This window comes from Vipera ursinii (genome assembly GCF_947247035.1).
Source record: "Vipera ursinii genome assembly, chromosome: 2".
Lineage (NCBI taxonomy): Eukaryota > Metazoa > Chordata > Lepidosauria > Squamata > Viperidae > Vipera > Vipera ursinii.
The window spans coordinates 274,424,386-274,446,831 of NC_139513.1; the positions used below are offsets into that span (position 1 = coordinate 274,424,386).

Sequence of the window (22,446 nt, forward strand, 5' to 3'; positions counted from 1 at the left end):
GCAAACTACAATATTTGCTGTAACAAATGTTAGAAATAACTGAAAGGACACAAAAACAATGGTGTAGTTTTTCACGCTCCAAATTCATTACAACTGAAAATGGATAATTGCAACATAACATTCCGAATCACAAAAAACCAACAACCATCTCTACAATACCTTGCACATCGGTGTGCATAATAAACATGTTTGGGGTTTCCTGCATTTTTCCATTTTCTTCTGTAGCAGTCCCACCTCCCAATGCTTGGATATACGACCCCCAGAATTCTCAGCCAACAAAGCTGGTGGTTTGCAAATCTTGATCAGTTTAATACAGGCTGGGGAAGACCGATGTAAATTATAACCATAGCAAGGATAAATGGAAAAAATATTGCTCACGTAAGCATTTGGCAACAATATCTTCATATAAGTAGAGCGGACTGAACAGAAGATAAGAAAAACCTTTCAACAGGATGTTTACAAGAATGGTAATGCCATGTACAGCTGCCAGTTGCTATATGGACATTGATAATGCAAAGCCTGATGTGTGCTGCTCATTTGTATATGTGTTAACATTCGTAATAGACTTAGGAGTTGCCGTAAGTACACAAAGAGCAGTGGCTGTACAGTTGGCTACGTAAGGTAGCCCTAAGATTAAGGTCTTTTAAGGTGCTTTCTTCCACTAAATTCTGAAATATCTCTGAGCAAACACATTTTGAATTCAGTAAAGAGGATGTTGACTGTTGATGCATGTTTTGGACTTTGATTTTGCACACACGTGAAAAGTGCCTAAATCAGCAGGAATTGTTAATTGTGAGATGTACTTCTGACTAATGTCTCACTGGGGCATCCATACATAGCAGATGTTAGCAGAACTGCATTATTAGCTTAGCTAGGAACCACTGCATTTCGAAGAGAAATTCACAGCACATTTTTAAATTTCTTTTTAAGGATGTGCAGCTCCATAGCTCTGTCCATGAAGTCACCAAGAGTCAAGCTTGACTCAAAAGAAGACTTAAGAAAATATGAGAAACATTTTAAAAACATAAAGCTTTTATTATTCCTATAGTGGCATCAAAACGTGTTCCCATGCAATTCCAGATTCCTCGGCTCTGGTCTCATCAATCAGCTCTCGTCTGGCCTGTTGAGTCTGCAAATTTGAAAAAAATCTAATACAAAATTTAATGACTTACATTAAGAAGAAAGGAGGGGCTGACCATATTATTTTTTTCTATACTTTGTATTAATAATTAACCTTCTCACAGAGAAGAATATACATTCCTTAAATAGAGTCAGTCACAATATTTCAGCCAACAAAATTCACATTTTTTTCACACCATAGAGAGATTATCAATTCCATATCCACTGGACCAGTTCATTAGCAACTATCTTGTAATTAATCTCTCTGAACTATGAAGCCAGGAGGGAAGGATGGAGTGGAATAAGTATGCTTCAGTCATGTACAGATGGAGAAGATTGGTGACTTTTTCCAACACAAACTGTGAAAACAATCCTATCTCCCAGGGCAAGTTAAGGCAACAAGCAGCAGTCTATGCTTCAGACACCATTACATTCCTTTGTTACTTTGGCAGGGTTTGATGGCAGAGGATGATTCTCTAGGGCAATACATCTTTGCAGAAACCTGTACTTATCACATAACAGGAACGATCCGGCAGCCGCATCTTGGAACCAACGTTGAGGGAGACATAACTGCTGCAAATCAAGATGCTTAACTCTGATGGTGGCTAGTTCAATGTCTCACATGGATTCCTGCCTGATGCACATTTCCAAGTCCATCTTGCCCTAAATGGCTATTTTGTCCCTAAGCTTAGGATAGGGAAATCCAGATAAGCTTCAGGTATATGCCTTAGCTAGGTCAACAGAATGGATGGCAAAGATGGCAAAGATGGGCATTTGGTTTGTTCTGTTGTATCAGTTCCTCCCTGCTTGGCTTAAGGACCAATCGTCTCTTACTTCTTTCTACTGCTTATATACACTTCTCTGACATGTCCAGAGTTTCACTGGGAAAAGTGACTTGAAGGGAGCTCCCTTTAGGAGTGCTACTACCGCTAGGCTTTAGTTCACTCACCAAAAAGGTATTCTCACACTCTTGCCCCTTTGAGGAGTCTGAGGTGTTTGAACTCCTTAAGGTCCTTATAGATGTAGTATCTGACTGAGCAAGACAGCTGCTGGTTCCTGGTAACAGCATTCGGTCACCGACCGTCCTTTCAGTTGGCTCCAGCGGGTATAGCAGAGTCTGTGAAGTGCTACTGATCTCCCTCAACTCTCGGGAGATGAAGGAGGGTGAATGGCTGGCTGTGACAGAGGAGGTCCGGCGGCCATCGGCCCAGTTGCAGTTGTTGCCTGAGCGCTGCCGGCGAGCCCCACCTATGCGGCAGAAAAGACACTTGACCTTCTCAATAGCTTTGCTCAAGACCGTCTTGCGCAGCAGAATGTAGACCCATGGATCCAGGATGGGGTTCACCGAAGCTATACGGATAGCTTGCAAATCTGGGTTCTGCTGGATGTCTTTTACTATATCTGGACGGTACAGTTGATTCACAAAGACACGTACCTGGAGAAGGAATGAATACATGTGTAAATAAACTTTATTCATATTTTGATGACTGAAGGCCAGGCTGACTTTTCAAGGCCAAGAGTTGGCCTACCATCTGACTGTTATAACAGGAAGGGAGATGGGAGAATGGGTAAAGTACATGGTATTCTGCAATGTCAGATGGGAGCTATTTTCAGAATGGGAAAAAATTTCCAGCCACTTGATTTCAAATAGAGATAAAAGACCTTTCTCCTTTTCCAGTTTATCTAAGTTACCAGAACACTCAAAGGTCAATTAATCTTTTGTGAATTATTTTCTGAATAACTGCTGTCCCTACTGAATCCTGAATTTAGAGCTCAGACGTTTTTCAGAGTTTTCATTTTCATGTAATAACGAATTCTTTTGTTCCTTCTATAACTAAATCTGCTATTAAATGTGTTGGATGTGCAAGGAACCACAAAATGTGCCTGTAAGGCATTCTGGGAGATCCAGCCAATCATTAAAAGCTCTAATCCCACTACCCCTTGCCAGCCTACCCCCGTAAATACATGTTTGGAAATAAAATTATAGCTATTTTTCTACCTCACAGGCAAATTTTCTTTCAAGGATGGGCCTAGAACTTTGGATTCTTTGAGGTTAGAACACAGCTTTTGCTGGAAGACTTGGAACATTCAAGAAAAAGTTGTTGCTTTTTTAATATCTTCCAAAGTTTTCCTGTAGTAGCTTGTTAAAAGTTATTTTCTTGACAGACAGCTTCCCTGGAATGAACTTCTTTTTTCCAAATAAAGAACATGATGATGCACAGTACTCAATTATGCTCTTGACAGTCTTTGCTGCCACTTTGGCAAGTCCTGCTAAAATACATTACAAAAATGCTGGCTGTAATCCCATGAATAGTTTTAACAAATGCATGGGATAGCAGTCCATAGAAAGTGAAGCCCATGTAACCGTTTCCATAGGTGGCTTGTTGATTGGTTTATTTATTTTATTTATATTCTGTCTTTATTAATTTTATAAACAATAAGAGCTAACATCTAACACTCTTCCCTTCTTGGTTATGATCTTTAAGTCCTTACATGGCATGGGTCCGGGTTACCTCGGGGACCACCTGCTGCCGGCGTCAACTCCCCTCCGCCTTGTGCGTTCCCACAGAGAGGGCCTCCTCAGGGTGCCTCCAGTCAGGGAATGCCGGCTGGTGGCCCCCAGGGGGAGAGCCTTCTCTGTGGGCGCCCCGGCATTATGGAACCAACTGCCGGTGGAGCTCCGGATGGCATCAGACCTCCGAACCTTCCGTCGCGGTCTGAAGACCCATTTATTTGAATTAGCTGGTCTGGCCTGATGGGGGATTATGGGTTTTAACTGTTGTTTTAGAATGGTATTATTGTTTTAATTGGGCATTGGTTTAATCTTTTTTAACTTTTGTATTGTTATTTATATATGCCCTGTGAACCGCCCTGAGTCCCCAGGGAGAAGGGCGGTATATAAATTAAATAAAACCTTAAAACCTTAAACCTTAAACCTTCTCCTATTTCCCTCACAACAACAACCCTGTGAGATGAGTTGGACTGAGAGAGGATGATTTGTCTAAGCCTAAGGAGGACTTCAAGTAATGGTCTCTCTCTGTTTTTAGCCTGTGCCTTAACGAATGGACCAAACTGGTTCTTGTTTCAGCAAAAAGTTTTAAATTTTAGATGTGTATGGAGATTCTCAGTCACCCAGGTCATGGTTGTCCCAAAGGTGCTCTCCCCCCCCCCAAAAAAAAGGCAACTGAGATTTTGCTTCTCATCCAAGAAGCTTCCTCAGAACTGAAGAAGCTTTTTGGATGAAAAGCAAGATGTATTCAAGTAAAAACAAAGTCCAGTTGCTTTTTTGGGGGAAAAAAAAGACACCTTTTAAAATTTAGATGCTTTTGTGTAGAGACTGAACATTCAACCTGGAGGCTCAAAATAGCCCCAAACTCTTTCTTGTGATCCTCAATGCTTTCCACTCAAGTTCAACAGCAATTTGCCAAATATCAGAAACACTATTTCCTGCTGAATTTAGTTGCATGAACAAAGAAATTAGATACTACCCACAACTTAAATTAATGATTTGTATTCATGCTGTGTGTTGCAAAGCAGCTCTTTCAAATCCTTTGCCCAGTCCTAATTTGTGAGCCTGCTAACTGAAATAAGATTTCCAGACTCCTCTATAATTTTTAAAAATTAGCAGGTGCTTGTTAACACAACACAACTTGAAAGTATTGATCACTGTACTGCATACTGCTAAGTTTGTAAGCCGCCCTGAGTCTTTGGAGAAGGGCGGGATATAAATGGAATTAAAATAAATAAATAAATAAAATATGAAGTGGAGGCTGCACATGTCAAAAAATGCTTGAAATTTTGCATTTCCTACAAGCCCAGAACTCCTGCAGAAGTCCTTAAAAAGTTGGGTGACTTTAATGAATGGCAGAGAGGTCCTGTGTGGAAGATTCAAAGGACTTCTGAATCATATTCCAAGTGTGCGTATTTGGGAAATAATCTGGATTTTAGCAACTAAGTTGTGAAGGGCGCATAAGGGCTGTGAGATATGCCATTTCCATCTCCCAGGCTGGAAGAAAATTGCTGATTGCAGAGGAGAGAATCCGGTAGGGGATTTCTCCATATCTTGTCTACAAGATTCAGAGATTGGCTTCTTCGGCAATGGGAAATTCCAAGATCAAAAATACCAGAAGTGGGAGAGTCTACCTAACTGCCCTTCCTTTTATTTATTTATTTTTCCAAAAACAGGAACACTTTTAATCTGTAATTCACAAAATTGAATAATGATGGAGTTTTCAGGACTGCCCAGTGCTTTGCAGCAGTGGAGAAAACAAGCGCTTGCTCAAAAACACCAGCCTCTGATCCAGTATGACTGCTGCGTAAACTGCAGATTAAGCTCTGTTTCGAATCTAAACTCTTGCTAGGTGAAGTTATGCAAACAGTCATATCTACCACAGCTGCCTATAAGTACAACATGTAAAAATGCTCATCTTTCTGCTCCCATTCACAGCCTTTTGTACTTCGCCATGTTGGAAATAAAATACTCCCCCCCCACCCCAAATATACTATATTTACTTTAAATTATTCCTGGATGTACTGCATGTAAAACAGCATGCAAAGGTTATTTATATTCCTCTCCCTGCAACCAGGCATTCTGCCTCTCAAGCTTGAGAGTTGGAGTTGCTTGAGTTGAGACTTGAAAGTTGAGTTTAGTTGAGTTGAGACTTGAAAATAAAAGCAGACTTCCACTCTGCTGGTTGTGACATTGGAGTTAGACTAGCAATCCTGCCACCATCCATATGCACCTTCCTTACAGGACAAAGCAATAACATTTGTGAATCTTTTACGTATTAGAAAACTAGAAAATATGGAGTACATTTAACTAAGGCTGTAAGTTTTCATACTAAATCATAGATGCCTATGCTAATCAAAAGAACTGGAATTTATATTCCTATAGGGATATGTGGATACTGGCACCTGACCATAGCAAGGAATGAGAAAGAAAATTTCTTCTAATAATCAATAGTTTTTATTAAATTGTAAATTATTGTAATTTCAATTAATATTATGAACATATGTATCCAAGCACATTTGTATTTAAAGAACAATCCTTCCAGCATGCTTATTCATTTTCACGTTTGCAACTTTCAGGATAAGCAAATATTGCTGAGTGCTATTTCAGCACTTTGAATTTTAATAATTGGCTGATGCCACCTGAAATGTACATTTATTAATCTTTATGTACTAAAAGATTTCTTGTTCTTTAAATACGACTCTTAGATCTTGTACGTGAGTTGATTGAGTCCAGTTATATTTTTGCTAATCAACTGACCAGAAATTTAATTGGCTGAATATAAATGATCAGATTTATAACCACTAGATGGCACAATAACTACGTTTCCAGTAGTTTCTTCTCTTTCCTGCTATCTGATTTGAGAAAGCATGAAAAAGAAGAAAGACATTTGATTACTATAAAATCTTGTTCTGAATCGTGGGATCAAACCGACGTTTGGTTTTATATAGGATAAAAGTGGTGACAAAAATAAATAAAAATAATTTAATTGAACAGATTAGAATATGCAAATTGAATGTACAGATCTTTCATCTAATTCAGAGTACCAACTGAAGTAGTAATTAACTTTTATTAATTTATCTACATATTTGTCTATTTATTACTATAGCTTAGGTTAGACAATCCACAATAGTGTTCTGGGAATCTCTACATTCTTTTCAATGAGACCAGTTAATGGTGAGACAATTTTTAAAAAAGTTTTCCATCATTTGTGATAGAATATGGCCCTTTCAGCCCTCACAGAAATTTCAAAGCAAAAGCTCAATTCTTCTTCAGTAGACCAGTTGCTACAAGAAATGTTCCATAGAGGTAGACATCTCAAAAACAATGACCTGGGGAAGTAATTCTTCGCCTACGCTTCTTTGCAATTCTTTGCAATTAACATTTTCAGTGGGGAAAATGAAGGAACTATTAAGAGGCTTGCCAAAGACTACATACCTGCAATTCCCAAGAAATAGGAATTGAAGATACACACCCAATTCTGAAAATCAGTCCAATCCAATGGAGTATTTGCACTGTCTAGTTCCACATTGATAAAAGAAATTAAAATGAAGATTAACCAAATTCCTCCCTCTCTCCCTACAAAAGCTGCATTTTATCTTAAAGTTATATGGTTCCTGGGCTATTCTTTCTTTCTTGGAGTTTCATCAAAGATGGAGCTTCAATGTTTGGGAAAATCTAACATTACTACATGGAAAACTAATTTGATCAAGGCTAAAGGTCATATGGGAAGAACCAGTAAAAATTCCTCCTTTTTACCTTATGGCAAATTCCCCCTATCTTGAGGGAGGTTGTGTAGCTGTCATGGTTCAAGCCAGCTGAAAATTATGGCTATACTAGGTAGGAATCATGGAAGGTGAAACTAACCCAATTTGGGAATTATGAAATGTTCTGCAGTTGTCTTATGTAAGCCTACAAGCTGTATTCTTCAGAGTGATTATCAACCTGCCTCACCTTTAATAGATAGGTTAATAATTTGATAATTAACAGGGTATGTGTAAATGTCATGTGAAAAAGTCATTTCCTTGAGTTAAATAGACAAATAATAATCCCTTGGCATATAACATTTCATAATCATACTTAAATGAATGATAAATACTGTAAAAAAGTAAAGGCAAAGGTTTCCCCGCACATGCGTGCTAGTCGTTTCCAACTCTAGGGGCTGGTGCTCATCTCCATTTCAAAGCCAAAGAGCCAGCGCTTGTCCGAGGACGTCTCCGTGGTCATGTGGCTGGCATGACTAGACGCCAAAGGCGCACGGAACGCTGTTACCTTCCAACCGTAGTGGTTCCTATTTTTCTACTTGCATTTTTACGTGCTTTAGAACTGCTAGGTTGGCAGAAGCTGGGACGAGTAACAGGTGCTCACTCTGTTACGCGGCACTCGGTATTTGACCTGCCAAACTGCCGACCTTCTGATCGACAAGCTCAGCATCCTAACCCACTGAGCCACCGCGTCCCTGTACTGTACTGTCTAATAAATAACGGACAAGTCTCAAGATAAAATAATATGGAGAAAGCAAGACTGCCAGCACAAAAGATCCCAAACAAAGGATTCTGGAGCTTTCTTTACATTTATACAGGGCCAAATGTAAGATAGTGTCCTTGGTTTCTTTCAGATCCATGCTTAAGCAACTGTCACTAATTCTGAAGATGATACTGTGGCCAGAAGAGCTGATCAGAATTTCTTATGTTACAGGTAGCTTCCTCTTCATCTTTCTACACTAAATGTCTGATACAGTGATTTCTGCTTCATTTCACAAGGCCATTCCAGAGAAATTGATTCATGGTTTAAATTCCACTTGTACACAAACAATAAGTACATTACATTTAAAAGCCTTCTGATGTATAAGTGTTCAAGCAATGTGGATCTGCTGTTCACTGAATACCCATTTCTCAACTTTGGCAACATTAAGCTGTGTGGACATCAATTCCCAAAATTCTCCAGTCAGCATGGTTGGCTAGGGAATTCTGGGAGTTGTGGTCCTCACATCTTAAAAGTTGCCAAGTTTAAAAACTACTGGTTTAATGGATCACAATAGAAAACAGTTAGAGAGAAATTCTAGCCACTGGGATGCCTAACTCAAATGTTTCTCTTTGTATCAGAAAGCTGAGCCAGTATCAAGCAAAACTATCTTTCCCAACAAGATATAGTATTTCAGGTTGGGAAATGGTTCAGAGAAACAAATCTACACGTCAGAAAGCAAAGTTCTACTCAATTCCCTTCTTACCATCAGATTCGGTTGATCTAATTGCAACTTAATCAGTACAAATGGTAAAGTTGAGGGCAATAGGATCCATCCACTCACCCAGAAGAACAGGCTTAAACAGCAGCCTAAAGCAAGAAAATGAGATTGGTAGCAGGAGCAAAATCTGACAGACATTGCAACATAGCTTCCTTCAAACCAAGCTCAATGCTTGGTGACTTCATCAATGCCTCCAAGTATTTTTCTTGGCAATAATACAGGAACGAATCGTCATAGACTTTTTTCAGAAAGTCCCCCCCAAAAAACTAAGTGAGATCAGATCTGATTAGTATTTTAATTGGGAGAGACCCAAGAAATTCTAGGACAAGATAAGAAGTCAAAGAAACGAAGAAGAAGAAAAAATACAACTATTTATCTACTTCCTGGCAACAATATGATGAGTAGGAGTCAAACTGTATTTGAGAAGGGTCTTTACTTTAATCAAAAGTAATACTAGTTGCAGCCGTGGGTAGGCTAGATATAATTCCTATGATGAATTTTAAAAACAGGCATCATTTCTGAAATAATTCCACAGTTCAGAAGTATTACTAGAATGCTAGATCTTGAAATAGATTTCTGGGCTTCATCCATGTTGGAATTGCCACACTTTTTACAGTTTACCCCTAAAAGCTACTATTGTTTATTCCTCCAAAATTCAAAGAAAAGTGTTACCAAAGAAAGAACATGTTATTTAGTCTTCTCACACTGATATTTGGATCTTACACTTTATGTTAACATATATTAATGTAAGTATTTCACGCTGAATCCACAGGTAGTTCTCAACTTACGACCATTCATTTAGCAACTGCTTGAAGTTACAATGGTGCTGAAATAAGGGACTTACGACCAGTACTTACAGTTAGAATTGCCAGGCATTCCTAGCAGTTCCATGATCAGAATTTAGGTGCTTGGCAACTGGCAGGCATTTACAACAGTTGCAGCATTGGGGTGGGTAGGTGGGTGACATGATCGCCACTTGAGACCTTTCCAGCCAGCCTCCGACAAGCAAAGTCAATGGGGAATCTGAATTCACTTAATGGCCATAGTGATTCACTTACCCGTGGTGAAAAAGGTTGTAAAATCACTTAACAACTGCCTCACTGAGTGACAGAAGTGCCAGTTCCAATTGTGGTCATCAGAGAAGGATTACCTGTATTATGTCTTCCTTAGCTAAGCTTCTCTACCTTTCATAATCCTTCACATTTGATGCAATAAATTGAAGTATTAATAGTAGTAGTTTGGATAGTCACGGGTTTAAAAACTTCTCCTTTATCCTCTTAAAACGTACATGTGCAGTTATTGTGGGCCCAGTTAACTTTGGCATAGATTCTGCTTTTGCCAGAGGCGATCTGAATAGAAGCTTTATGTGAGTGTTTTGCAAGCTACACCTAATTCAGTTCAGAAGCCCTGAGCCTTTCAATGCTGTTATCCTGAAAACAAGTGAGCTGGAATAAAGACATGGGCAAACTAGGTCAGAACCCAAATTTGAGGTTAATTCAATAAAAATACGTTAAGTACAATTCATATCTCGTGGACTTCAACTCCCAGAATTCCTGAGCCAGCATGGCTGGCTTAGAAATTCTGGGAGTTGAAGTCCAGAGTCATAAAAGAGCCAAGGTTGCCTATCCCTGGTCTAGTCTAAGAAAGACAGAACTATCCTTTATTGTAAAGTTACCTGCTGCCTGCTTTCAACAATCAGGATCTAATCCCAAACATGACAGCTTAACCACCAGCTTCTAAATACATGCAAAATCAATTCTTCTCAGAAGAAGAGTGTCAGTGCTGGATGAACTTGATTCCTGGGTATGTTTGTATTCAGGAGTCAGTTTCTGATTACTCAGTAAATAGGACAGCAACTTTTTATTATTATTATTGAAATGCAGCCTGGGAGAGGGTGACCCTATTCTCAAATATCATTTTTCCCCATTTGAATTGCCTGAGCTCCCAAACGGGGTATGAAATAGGTCTTGAGATTCCTTCCAAACATGATGGCGGTCTTCCATATGTCTGCACAACCCAGAATGCACCAAGAACAAACTCTGCACTGACTGCAAGCCCACAGGTCACACTCTCCCATATCTAGGTCCCAAAACATATTTTGAAGTCTTAGTAATAGTACTATGAAACAGGCCACATTATGAGTCAACCCCCAACCGTGGATGAGCTGATATCCAGGAAAAAGTATTTTTCCCTCCTAAGTGCACGCCTAAAGCATGTCTTACCATAAAATGTTTTTTTTAAAAAAAGTAGTTGCCTTCTACAGCAAACAAAGGAGGAGCTATCCACAAAATCTTTACATACCCTCATAAAATTCTCTCTATCGCATTCCGATATACAACTTTATATAGCCAGCTGGTTAATATTAAGCAGGAAGACAATTTACAAAGTAACCTTTGCCCAGAAGATCTTGGTGCCTATTTAGTACAGGTAGTCCTCAACTTACGACCACAGTTGGGACCAGAATTTCCATATGCTAAGCAAGGCAGTTAAGAGAGTCACGCCCGATTTTATGACTTATTTTGCTGGTTTTTGCCGTTTTCTGCTGTTAAGCAAATCACTGCAGTTGTTAAATGAATCAAGACTTTCCCTGTTGACTTTGCTTACGGGAAACTGGCTGGGAAGGTTGCAAATGGCAATCACATGAACCTGGCAAGTTGCAACTGTTGTAAATACATGCCAGTTGCCAAGCACCTGAATGCTGATCATGTGACCGTGGGCATGCTGCAATGGTGGTACATGCGAGGATGGTTGTACATCACTTTTTTCAGTGCCATCGTCGCAAAAACAAATGGTTGTAAATTGAGGACTTCTCGTAAACTATCACAAACTTGGCTTCCTCCAGATGTCCTGTGATTCAGGCAATGGCTCTTCTGACCACAACTTCTGCTGACCACACATGAACCTCTCTATGCAGATTTCTGGGCAATGATAAAAGCAGCTTTTTTCAGAACTGTTTCTTTTCTCTACTTTTTAAACTTGTTCCTAGATCTAACTGACAAATTTCCCAGCTAAACTGTACAGCTCCATGTGCTTTTGAAATATGCATTGGCTCTGCATACAAACCAGCTAAAAGGGGTACACCTTGTGGATGATCCATGCCCTGAAAGGTCAGCTAGGAACTATTTTATTTTACTCATTTTACCACATTTCTTGTTTTCATGCACAGTGGATATAGCAGGCTCTTCTATCACACCTTTGTCCCCAATCCATTACCATTTGTCACGGACATTAAAGACTCTAATCTACCTAACATTAAAGAGAACTTTTACTACTACGGCTTTGCCATCTTAAACTAAGATGCAAACAACAGATTTTTTTATAGGAGGAAAAGTTTCTGTACATTTAAAAACCTATCTTGGGAAGGAGAAAATAGTCCTATACTCTGATGACAGAGCAATCTATTTTAATTTTATACAAAAATCAAGAAGGCACCATGTTATGTATGCAGGCATCTGCATAGCAACAGCCATCAGGGGGCGTTGGCCTGGACAGTTTCGGCGGGAAACCTAGGGCCAACCCCATTGGCTGTTAGCTTACCTGGCCAGGTATATAAGGAGGCCAGGTAGCCCTCATTCCTCAGTTCACTTCCCCTTCCAATAAAGAGCTGAACTCACACACCGGCTGGCGTCTCTCTTGCGTCGGACCCACTACACAATACACCACAAAGTCCCCGCTCTTTTAATGGGCCTGAGACATAAAGGGGGCTGGGCTTCAATCATGTCTCCAATGTTATCATTTTGAACACACTCACACCTGCCTTCTGTAAATGTTGATGTTGCTCAAATAATAACAATAAGACTCTCCAGGTTAATGTACCCCAATCCCAGTCATTTGAAATTGGTGATACTCATTGGAGGTAATTGTTTAAAGCATGAAAGAAGGGAGAAAGGGGTAGGAATTAAATTAAATATAAGAAAAAAATTAAAATTGGTGGTATAGAAGTGTTTTTAAAGAAGTATGTATACAAAGCTTTCCTATTTAAAATGAAGAAATTATGAAGACCCTGTTCACTTCTGTTCCTGCACCAATTTCTATAATTTTCACTGTAATGAAATATTGGATCTTTCCACAAATAACTACAGGCAACACTGAATTTTATTTGAAAATAAGGGTAAAATGTCTTTCATAATTGCATCGATTCTCAGCCTGTCTCACTACAGAAGGTACTGTACTTGGGAAACTCCACTGGAATTTCAAAGATGCATATGCACTGTATTCTAAGTGTTAAAAATGAACAGAACATGAAATTTAGATTAACAAAATATACTATGTTTAAATAAATAAACTAATAGTTCTTTAACATAACTGGCTTACATAACATTTTAAGACACTGGCTGGGTGCATGACATGTTGAATCACAAACTCTCCAATTTATTTTAGTTTAGCCTAGTTCACTGAGTCAGCCCAGTGTATGAGTAGCTGGCAGGTGGTTGGGTCTGCTATACTTAAAATCCCATAGAGCAGCACTGCAGTTCTCCAGTGTGTTATACCAAAATAAAATGTGTGTACTGATATAATCTGGGTTCAAATTCCTGTTCAGCAAGATAATTCATTGAGTCAACCTCAATAGTTACTGTGAGCATAAAGCATGGGGAAAATGACCTATATATAGCTCTGAAATCTGCTGGATTCATACAAGGACCCTGACAATGAGTCAATGACAGTTTTAATTCACAAATAGAAACAACCCATTTTATTTTTCTATGTGTTTTCCCATCCTTTCACTTTCTTCAAGTTTCCCAGCAGAGTTTGTTTCTATATGATTCTTTCATTGCTGAGATTATTAGGAAATGAAAGGGTACCAGATTCCAAAATGAGAGTTTTACTAATTAAGTTTACTTACCATTTTACTATTTTCATAGTCAACTCACCCTCTCTAATAGCAAGACACTGAGCATGATAACATTCATTGTTCTCCATTCCTCGTTTTTATTTTAAAAAAAATAAATTGAAAAAAATTGTTTACTGAACCATTTTTGTCAGGTGTTTGAAGGCAACATCTTTCCTTCAATATAAAACTTCTGCAAAAATTTCATTTGCCCGCCAGAGTCCTGCTCTGTATTATCAGAACCAGCCTACATGTATCAACATAGATATAAAAAAGATAACTACCCACAGACAATACTGAATTTGGACTAGTCAGAGGTACGTTGAGATACCCATTTATTCATTTAACAGACAGGTGGGGATCAAATCATATTCTTTCAGTCTAAGCTTCTTCACAGGGTCACTGCAAAGATAATGCATGTAGACCCATGTTGTTTGATACATAAATATTATACTGTATACAACACTTTTAATCCAAAATAAATAATCAGCAGTAAATTGATTCTCATGTTATCAAGTCGGCACCTCTAAGCATTTTTTTTTATTTTAATCCTATTTATATCCCGCCCTTCTCCGAAGACTCAGGGCGACTTACAATTTAAGCAAAACCAATGTGCTTAGCAATAGCCTTCATTCTATGTATATGCCTGCTTATTAGGGCTTTCGGCCCCCGCCAAGCGGCATTATTACAAAGTCAGCTTATTGCCCCCAACAATCTGGGTCCTCATTTTACCTACCTCGGAAGGATGGAAGGCTGAGTCAACCTTGAGCCTGGTGGGACTCGAACCTGCACTAATTGCAGGCAGCTGGTGTTACTTAAGGAGGCATTAGCCCACTGCTCCACCAAGGCATATATATTGAAAAATCAGCTTAGCTGTACTCAGTGGGATGCAAGCACATAAGTGGACTATTTGTCTCAACTTGGCATCCAACTACTGTTTCCAACAGACAGTTTGGACAATAATTTCTTATGTTCTATTTCAGTTTGGATTTCAGCTGGATTTAATAAGATTCCCCACTGGAACAAATAAAAAAAATCCATCCAATACAGCTTTCTGTTCCCATAGCATTTACTGCATTTAATTTAAAGTTTTATGAAATGTTTTTAATTTCCTTCACTATGAAACACCCCTAATATACAAGTGTTTTCTTATCCATTATCATCTTCTTTAGGCAGAGAGATTTGTACTTTACTTGTATCAAGACACTTGGCCACCAATTCCTGCCCTTGGGTCTTAATCACAACATTTTGAAAGTTAGAGGTGTCACAAATGTAGCTTTGCCTTACACATTTGTGGTCATCTCCAAACTTTCTTTCCCTCATTCTATGAAATGCTGAGAAGGTTTGTGAGAAATGATTCTCCTTCTTCTATTGATGAATATATGAAAGGCATGACACAGAAACCATCTCTCTTATCAGAAGAAAATATTACTCTTTTCTACATTGAAAAATGTAGAGGAATGAATCCAGTCTTCTAGAGGTATCTATTATGGGAAGCAGAAGCCACAGGCACATGCCCCATGCAAACTAGCAAATGGGTTTATGATAATGCTTTAAGGATTACTTAGCCACAATCTGAAAAGAACCCACACCAGGGGTGTGTCACAGCAGGAAGTAGCAGCACCTTCACTCAACTTGTAAAAATATAAGCAGATATAGATCTAATCAGTAACTGGATGAAAGACCACCAGGGCTGCAGACTAGCTTAGAAAATAAAAGTCCCTGAAGCAAGGAATCACAAGCCGTAATTGTGAGGATGTGTTGGGCAGCCATATAAATTATGAAAGAAAAAGAAAGAACAAAAATTGCATGAATATATCCATGTAGTCACCCAACGTTGAACACAACTCAAGGGATATCTTATTTTTAACCTTTCTGAGGAATAAGTAGACTTGAGCACTTTGCACTGTAAATAAATGTGACAATGCTGTATAACTGTTTCTTCATGTTTATAAGTACTGAAAATTTACTTTACTTTCATAAAGTAAACAAACAGTTGAAAGAGAAACGAGTAGTGTAGCTCAGTCCTAACTTTACTATATTCAGAAAGCTTTTATAGGCAGTTTATCCAAAAATAGCTATCATGTCAAAATGAGTGGGAGGTTCCACTATTGCCCATTCACTGTCATTTAGCTTTTGCAAGCAGGAACTGATATTTAGAATATATAGATGGAAGAAACAGGTAACTCAATATTGCAACAATATCAAAATGACCCGAGTTATTATTACATTATTAGAACCAAAAACGCTTGTGTGAAAGGAGGAAGTGAGCTCAATTTTATCTACAGTATTTCCCCACCAGAAGCACACAATTCATTAAGCACAATTTCCTCTTGTCGTTACCAGGCTGCACATGAACTCTCATTTTGCAAGATGATTCTGAATTGTAGGGGTCTGTTTTTCATACCCCCCCCCATCTGGGCTATTTCCATGTGAAAAGATAACAAACACTGCAAGAAAACAATTATCCTTAATTTGCTACCAGATCTTTTGTAAGGAAATTACCGACCACCCTTTAAGTTTACTTTCACCACTTAAAACAGGACTCCTTGTGTTATTAAGTCAAAGATCCTGGAGCAAAATGTAGTCTCAGTAAGAAACACCAATAGAAAAGTGTCCAGTTACACACTGAAGAATATGACCTGGACTACTTTTAAAATGCACTGGTATCCCAGACCAGGTATGCATAGCTGGATTATTTTAGTTATGTAGCAAAACTGGCCTAACTAGTAAAATTATAGCATTTAGTTGAATAACTTAAGCTTGTGGTTTGCCCAGTCTCTCTTGGTCATGGGTTTCTCTGCTTTTACTAGGAAGCAATTTTAGATTATCTCTTGCCTACAAGAAGCCCCCCTGTACCATGCCCAGCTGTATTCTCCATGCTCCTCTCCAAAGTACCACTTAGCTTACAGAATAAAAGAGAGAGATAATAGCAAGTATGCCCTGTCAGTTGTTTTATATCCCTGCCAAGAAAAAGGAGCTTGATGCATTTTATTAGAAAGTTTACAAGAGGGGGCAAATCTTAGCTAATCCCGCAACTGCTGTTACTCCTTCTCTCTTCCTTAGAGTCAACAGGAAGAAAAGTCAATGCCTACAACCAAGCACAAAACAGTTATCAAAGTTGTCCATGCAACAATAAATAACTGCATGAAACTGTCATAGCCCTATCACCATCACAGGAAAAATCTTGCTTTACTTGATATAGAACACTATTAATTTTATTTCTCTTTAAAGTTCCAGAAAAAAGAAATTTGGGAACCAGTCTTTATTAAACTGTGAAATCTTTTAGCCTGATATGCATCTCTCTCTCTAATCATTAAAGATACTTTTAACATTTCTTTGCTTAAGTGTATCTGGGGACCTTATGCTAATGCTATGAACACTGAACTGCAAGTAATTCCATAACAGTCCATTTTGGCAGAAATGTTCTGCAATTTCAGTATGCTGTACATTAAGCCACACTTTAATTTGTACTTCTACAACATCCCATGAAAGCTACTTATATTTTTAATCGCAGTCTATCCAATAACCTAATGAAGTAGAAAAAATTGAATATAAAGCTGAAAAAGCTATGCTTCTGGAAAATAACTCTTTGAAAACACCACGGTACTTTTGAAGAAAGTAAAGGTGTACTATTTTAACATCAATTAATATGCCACAATTATTCTGTGTGTCGACTGCTTACATATTGCAAGAGCTCCTGACATTTTAGGGAACTTAAAACTGTTTTCCTGCATGAGGCTAAAATTGACCATAATGAATTTCTTTAAAAGATTGGCAATAATGAAGCTGAGTTTGGATCTTCTCAGCTCTATGAGCAGGTAAATAGCTAAAGGGCAGGTCAAAAATATTTGTTAGTATTTTTGTGTTCAACATTAGTATCGAGTCAAAGAAAAAAAACTGAAGTAGATTCAGCAACTTGCCTTTTCTGGGTTAAAAAAGTTTTAGATTACATGCGTGACAACTACAAAGGAGGAAACTTTATGTTGCAGCCACAATGTTCCCCTAAAGGAAATTAATGATGATATTGGAAAGAAAAGGATAAGCAGATTACTCACCACTAGAGGAATGGAACAAATCACTACGACCAAAGAAGTGGCAATGAGCAAGATGACCATCTGGATTTCTGCACCAGCCATGCGCCGGAAGCTCCTGCGCCGGCGAAAGTCTGACAGGCGGCTAGTGGCATTGTCTGTCCCCAGGGAAGTGCGCCGCATAAACTGCCTGTGCATGCGGATCAGGGCCATGCACACCAAGATGTTGGAGACCACCGTGACCATGATGAGGAAGGAGCTGAAGCCAGCATACATGTAGGAGAAAGCAGCATGGCTGGAGGTGTTTGTCTGCCAGTCTATGAAGCACCAGGTGTACGGGTACTGGAGCTTTGTCTTCCCCAAACCCATGCTTGGCATGGCACAGAAGAGGATGTTGGAAACGTAGATTGCAAACAGAGTAAGCGCTGCCAGTTTCTTATCCACATAATGGTTGTAGAAGTAGGCATGGTTGATGGCCAAGTACCTTTCTATGGACATGGCGCAAATGATGCTGAGTCCAGACAGGCCAAAGAAGAGGAGGATGAAGCTGCTGTATTCACACAGGGGTTGGCCACCAGGCCATTCATGTTTCAGGTAGGTAGCAATAGTCACTGGGCTGACCAGGCAAGTCCCCAAGAGGTCGGTGACAGCCAATCCACAGACCAGGGTGTAGAAGGTGGTCTCTTTCTGCTCCTTCCGGGACTTGCAAAGGACCACAATGGCTATGAGGTTCCCCACGACTCCGAAAATGAACATGACCATGGGGATGGTCAGGGGTTTGCTGCTCTCAGCCAGTCCACTTGTCCCATTAGAGGAGCTGTTGGTAGTGGGGAGCATGGCGGGGTTCAACGCCATGGCAAACCCTGAGAAGACCCAGCAGAGAAGGGTGGAGGAGAAGTGAATAAGCCACAAGGGTTAAGGGTGCTAAAGTTCAGTTCTGAGAGGAAGGGAAACAAGAAGACAGCAAACATAAGGGGACAAAAAACAAACAAACAAACCCTGCCTTTCAGCGAGAGAAGAGAAGTGAGAGTGGAAACGAGTTGGAGAGTTATTCTTAGTTCAGAAAGATGGGGAGACAGTAGCCCCAACTCCTCAAAATAATTCTGCAAGTCAGGAAGGTAGAGAGACTTGTGGGTGGGTTTCCTGCCTGATTCTTGGACTTGTTTGACCTTCTATTCTTCAGTTTAAAAACCGGTCCTGTTTTTGTCACAGTTAGGGCTTCCCGCGCTTCTTCGGGGGGGAAAAACTAGCTGTTTTTCTTCGTTTTTTTTTCAGATTCCCGAGCGAAGACGTCTATCTCCGAGCAGACAGACCAACGTCAAATGAGATTTCTTCCCCGGGCTTCGCGCAGCCACCCCGATGGGAAAGTTCCGTGGACCCGATGGCCCGCGGCTTTCGAAAACCGTTTCTCCCGGTTCCTCTCTGGTTCGCTGGAGGAGGCAGCAGCGGCGGAGACTCCGCGGCTATCTTATCCGTCCTCTCCGGCGGGGCTCCGATCACAGCGCGGTGGCTTTGGCAGCGGAAGCCAGAGCGATACATCTCAGTCGAGGCTCCCCATGGGAGAGGAGCTGGGGGATCGGGGGAGCCAGCGATCGCCCGGGGATGCGGAGGATGCCGCGCGGAGAGCGGCTGCTCCAACTCAGCCACTCTTGCCGCGCCAATCATGTGCCTCTCCGAGCGCGGCGCTTACTCAGCCTTCGGAGCGTTTGCAACTTCGCTCCTACCAATTTCTCGGCCAGGGAGCCGCGCTCGGCGCCGCCCACCTCGCTCCTCATTGGTCCACCGGCTGGCGAGCGAGAGAGGCGCGGTCCGGAGGGAGCCGCTTTGCGCAGAAAAGGGCTTTCCAGCCAGCGGGCCGCGAGTTGCGCGGGTCGGTCACTTCGGGAAAAAGGGGTGCGGCTGGGGCTGGAGGGGTCCTGGCTGCGCCGTGACGTTTCGCTCCGCTTTCTCCAACCGGGCTCTCTCGCAACGACCCCACAGTCAGCAAATCGTAGGCGGGTATTTAACCCAGCGCTCCGAAAGGCGCGTATACAAAAAGAAAAAAAAAGAAAAAAGCGGGGCTTAACTTTTGGGGACAAAGGGGTTTTCTCCCTGCTTTGCAGCCGCGGCTGAGATAAGAACTTGAGTGGTGGATTCACTGGAAGTCCGTAGTTTCCCAGGAGGCTGGAGCTTCAAGCCTGGGAGTGCGGAAGTAGAGGAGAGATCGCTCCGTACTTCGCTTTTTTTGTTGTTGTTGTTGTGGTTAGTTGCGAAGTCGTGTCCGACCCATCGCGACCCTATGGACAATGTTCCTCCAGGCCTTCCTGTCCTCTACCATCTTCTGGAGTCCTTTTAAGCTCACGCCTACTGCTTCAGTGACTCCATCCAGCCACCTCATTCTCTGACGTCCCCTTCTTCTATTGCCCCCAATCTTTCCCAGCATGAGGCTCTTCTCCAGTGAGTCCTTCCTTCTCATCAGGTGGCCAAAGTATTTGAGTTTCAACTTCAGGATCTGGCCTTCTAAAGGGCAGTCAGGGTTGATCTCCTCTAGGACTGACCGGTTTGATCACCTTGCAGTCCAAGGGAGTCACAGGAGTCTTCTCCAGCACTATAGTTCAAAGGCTTCAATTATTTGGCGCTCAGCCTTTCTTGTGGTCCAGCTTTCACAGCCGTACATTGCAACTGGGAAGACCATAGCCTTGACTATACGCACTTTTGTTGACAGGGTGATGTCTCTGCTTTTTAGTGTGCTGTCTAGATTTGCCATGGCTTTCCTCCCCAGGAGCAAGCGTCTTTTAATTTCTTGGCTACAGTCCCCATCTGCAGTGATCTTGGAGCCCAGGAAAATAAAATCTGTCACTACCTCCATTTCTTCCCCATCTATTTGCCAGGAATTGAGAGGGCCAGATGCCATGATCTTGGTTTTCTTAATGTTTAGTTTCAACCCAAGTTTTGCACTCTCCTTCTTCACTCGCAACAAGAGGCTCTTTAGTTCCTCTTCACTTTCTGCCATTAGAGTGGTATCATCTGCATATCTTAGGTTGTTGATGTTTCTTCCGGCAATCTTAATTCCAACTTTTGATTCATCTAGCCCTGCCTTTCTCATGATGTGCTCTGCATATAAGTTAAATAGGCAAGGCGACAGTATACAGCCTTGCCGGACTCCTTTCCCAATTTTGAACCAATCAGTGGTTCCATGTCCAGTTCTCACTGTTGCTTCTTGGCCCGCATACAGGTTTCTCAAGAGAAAAATAAGATGGTCTGGTATGCCCATCTCTTTAAGGACTTGCCAGAGTTTGTTATGTTCCACACAATCAAAGGCTTTAGCATAGTCAATGAAGCAGAAGTAGATGTTTTTCTGGAACTCTCTAGCTTTCTCCATGATCCAGTGTATGTTAGCAATTTGATTTCTAGTTCCTCTGCCTCTTCAAAATCCTGCCTGTACTTCTGGTAGTTCTCGATCCACATACTGCTGGAGTCTAGCTTGTAGAATTTTAAGCATAACTACTAGCATGAGAAATGAGTGCAATGGTGCGATAGTTTGAACATTCTTTGGCACTGCCTTTCTTTGGAATTGGAATGTAAACTGATCTTTTCCAATCCTGTGGCCACTGTTGAGTTTTCCAAATTTGCTGGCAAATTGAGTGTAGCACTTTTACTGTATCATCTTTTAAGATTTTGAATAGCTCAGCTGGAATACTGTCATCTCCACTAGCTTTGTTGTTGCTCAGCTTTTCTAAGGCCCACTTCACTTCACATTCTAGGATGTCTGGCTCAAGGTCAGTGACCACCTCATTGTGATTATCAGGGACGTTAAGCTCATTCTTGTATAGTTCTTCTGTGTAATTTTGCCACCTGTTCTTAATCTCTTCTGCCTCTGTTTGGTCCCTGCCATTTTGGTCCTTTATCATGCCCATTTTTGCATGAAACGTTCCCTTCATCTTTCCAATTTTCTTGAAAAGATCTCTGGTCCTCCCTATTCTATTGTTTTCTTCTATTTCTTTGCATTGTTCATTTAAGAAGGCATTCTTATCTCTTCTAGCTATTCTTTGGAATTCTGCATTTAATTGGGCATATCTTTCTTTTTCTCCCTTGCCTTTCGCTTCCCTCCTTTCCTCAGCTATTTGTAAAGCTTCCTTAGACAGCCATTTTGCTTTCTTGCATTTCTTTTTCTTTGGGATGGTTTTGGTTGCTACCTGTTGTACAATGTTGCGAACCTCTGTCCATAGTTCTTCAGGCACTCTGTCTATCAGATCTAATTCCTTAAATCTATTTGTCACCTCTACTGTATATTCAACAGGGATATGATTTAATTCATACCTGACTGGCCTAGCGCTTTTCCCTACTTTCTTTAATTTAAGCCTAAACTTTGCAACAAGAAGCTCATGGTCTGAGCCACAGTCAGCTCCTGGTCTTGTTTTTACTGACTGTATAGAGCAGGGGTGTCCAAACTTTTTTCAAAGAGGGCCAGATTGGATGAAGTGAACATGCTGGAGGCATTTTTCCGAACATTCTTTGAACAATTACAATTAAATGCAAATGAATTATTTTCTGCCAAGTTAATTGCAAATGGCATACTTTTCATTTTATAACATAAGATCAACTGACAGCTGAGTTTTCACAATATATTTTAAATAAATTTTAAAAAAAACTTACTGTGTGAGCTGTTACCAGAGAGTCTGACCTTGTCAAACTTACTTTGACAAGGTCAGACTCTCTGGTAACAGCTCAC

The 22,446-nt window shown here is 40.5% G+C and overlaps 1 protein-coding gene across 1 annotated transcript; it reads right to left on the reverse strand.

The window, feature by feature from the left end:
• Positions 1-1,895: 1,895 nt before the first annotated feature.
• PTGER4 (prostaglandin E receptor 4) lies at positions 1,896-18,590 on the reverse strand (the record flags this gene model as incomplete). Its single annotated transcript, XM_083356619.1, has 2 exons — positions 1,896-2,554; positions 17,760-18,590. The coding sequence occupies 2 exons, from the start codon at positions 18,588-18,590 to the stop codon at positions 1,967-1,969; spliced, it is 1,419 nt and encodes a 472-aa protein (XP_083212745.1). The 3' UTR covers positions 1,896-1,966.
• Between the last annotated feature and the right edge of the window lie 3,856 nt (positions 18,591-22,446).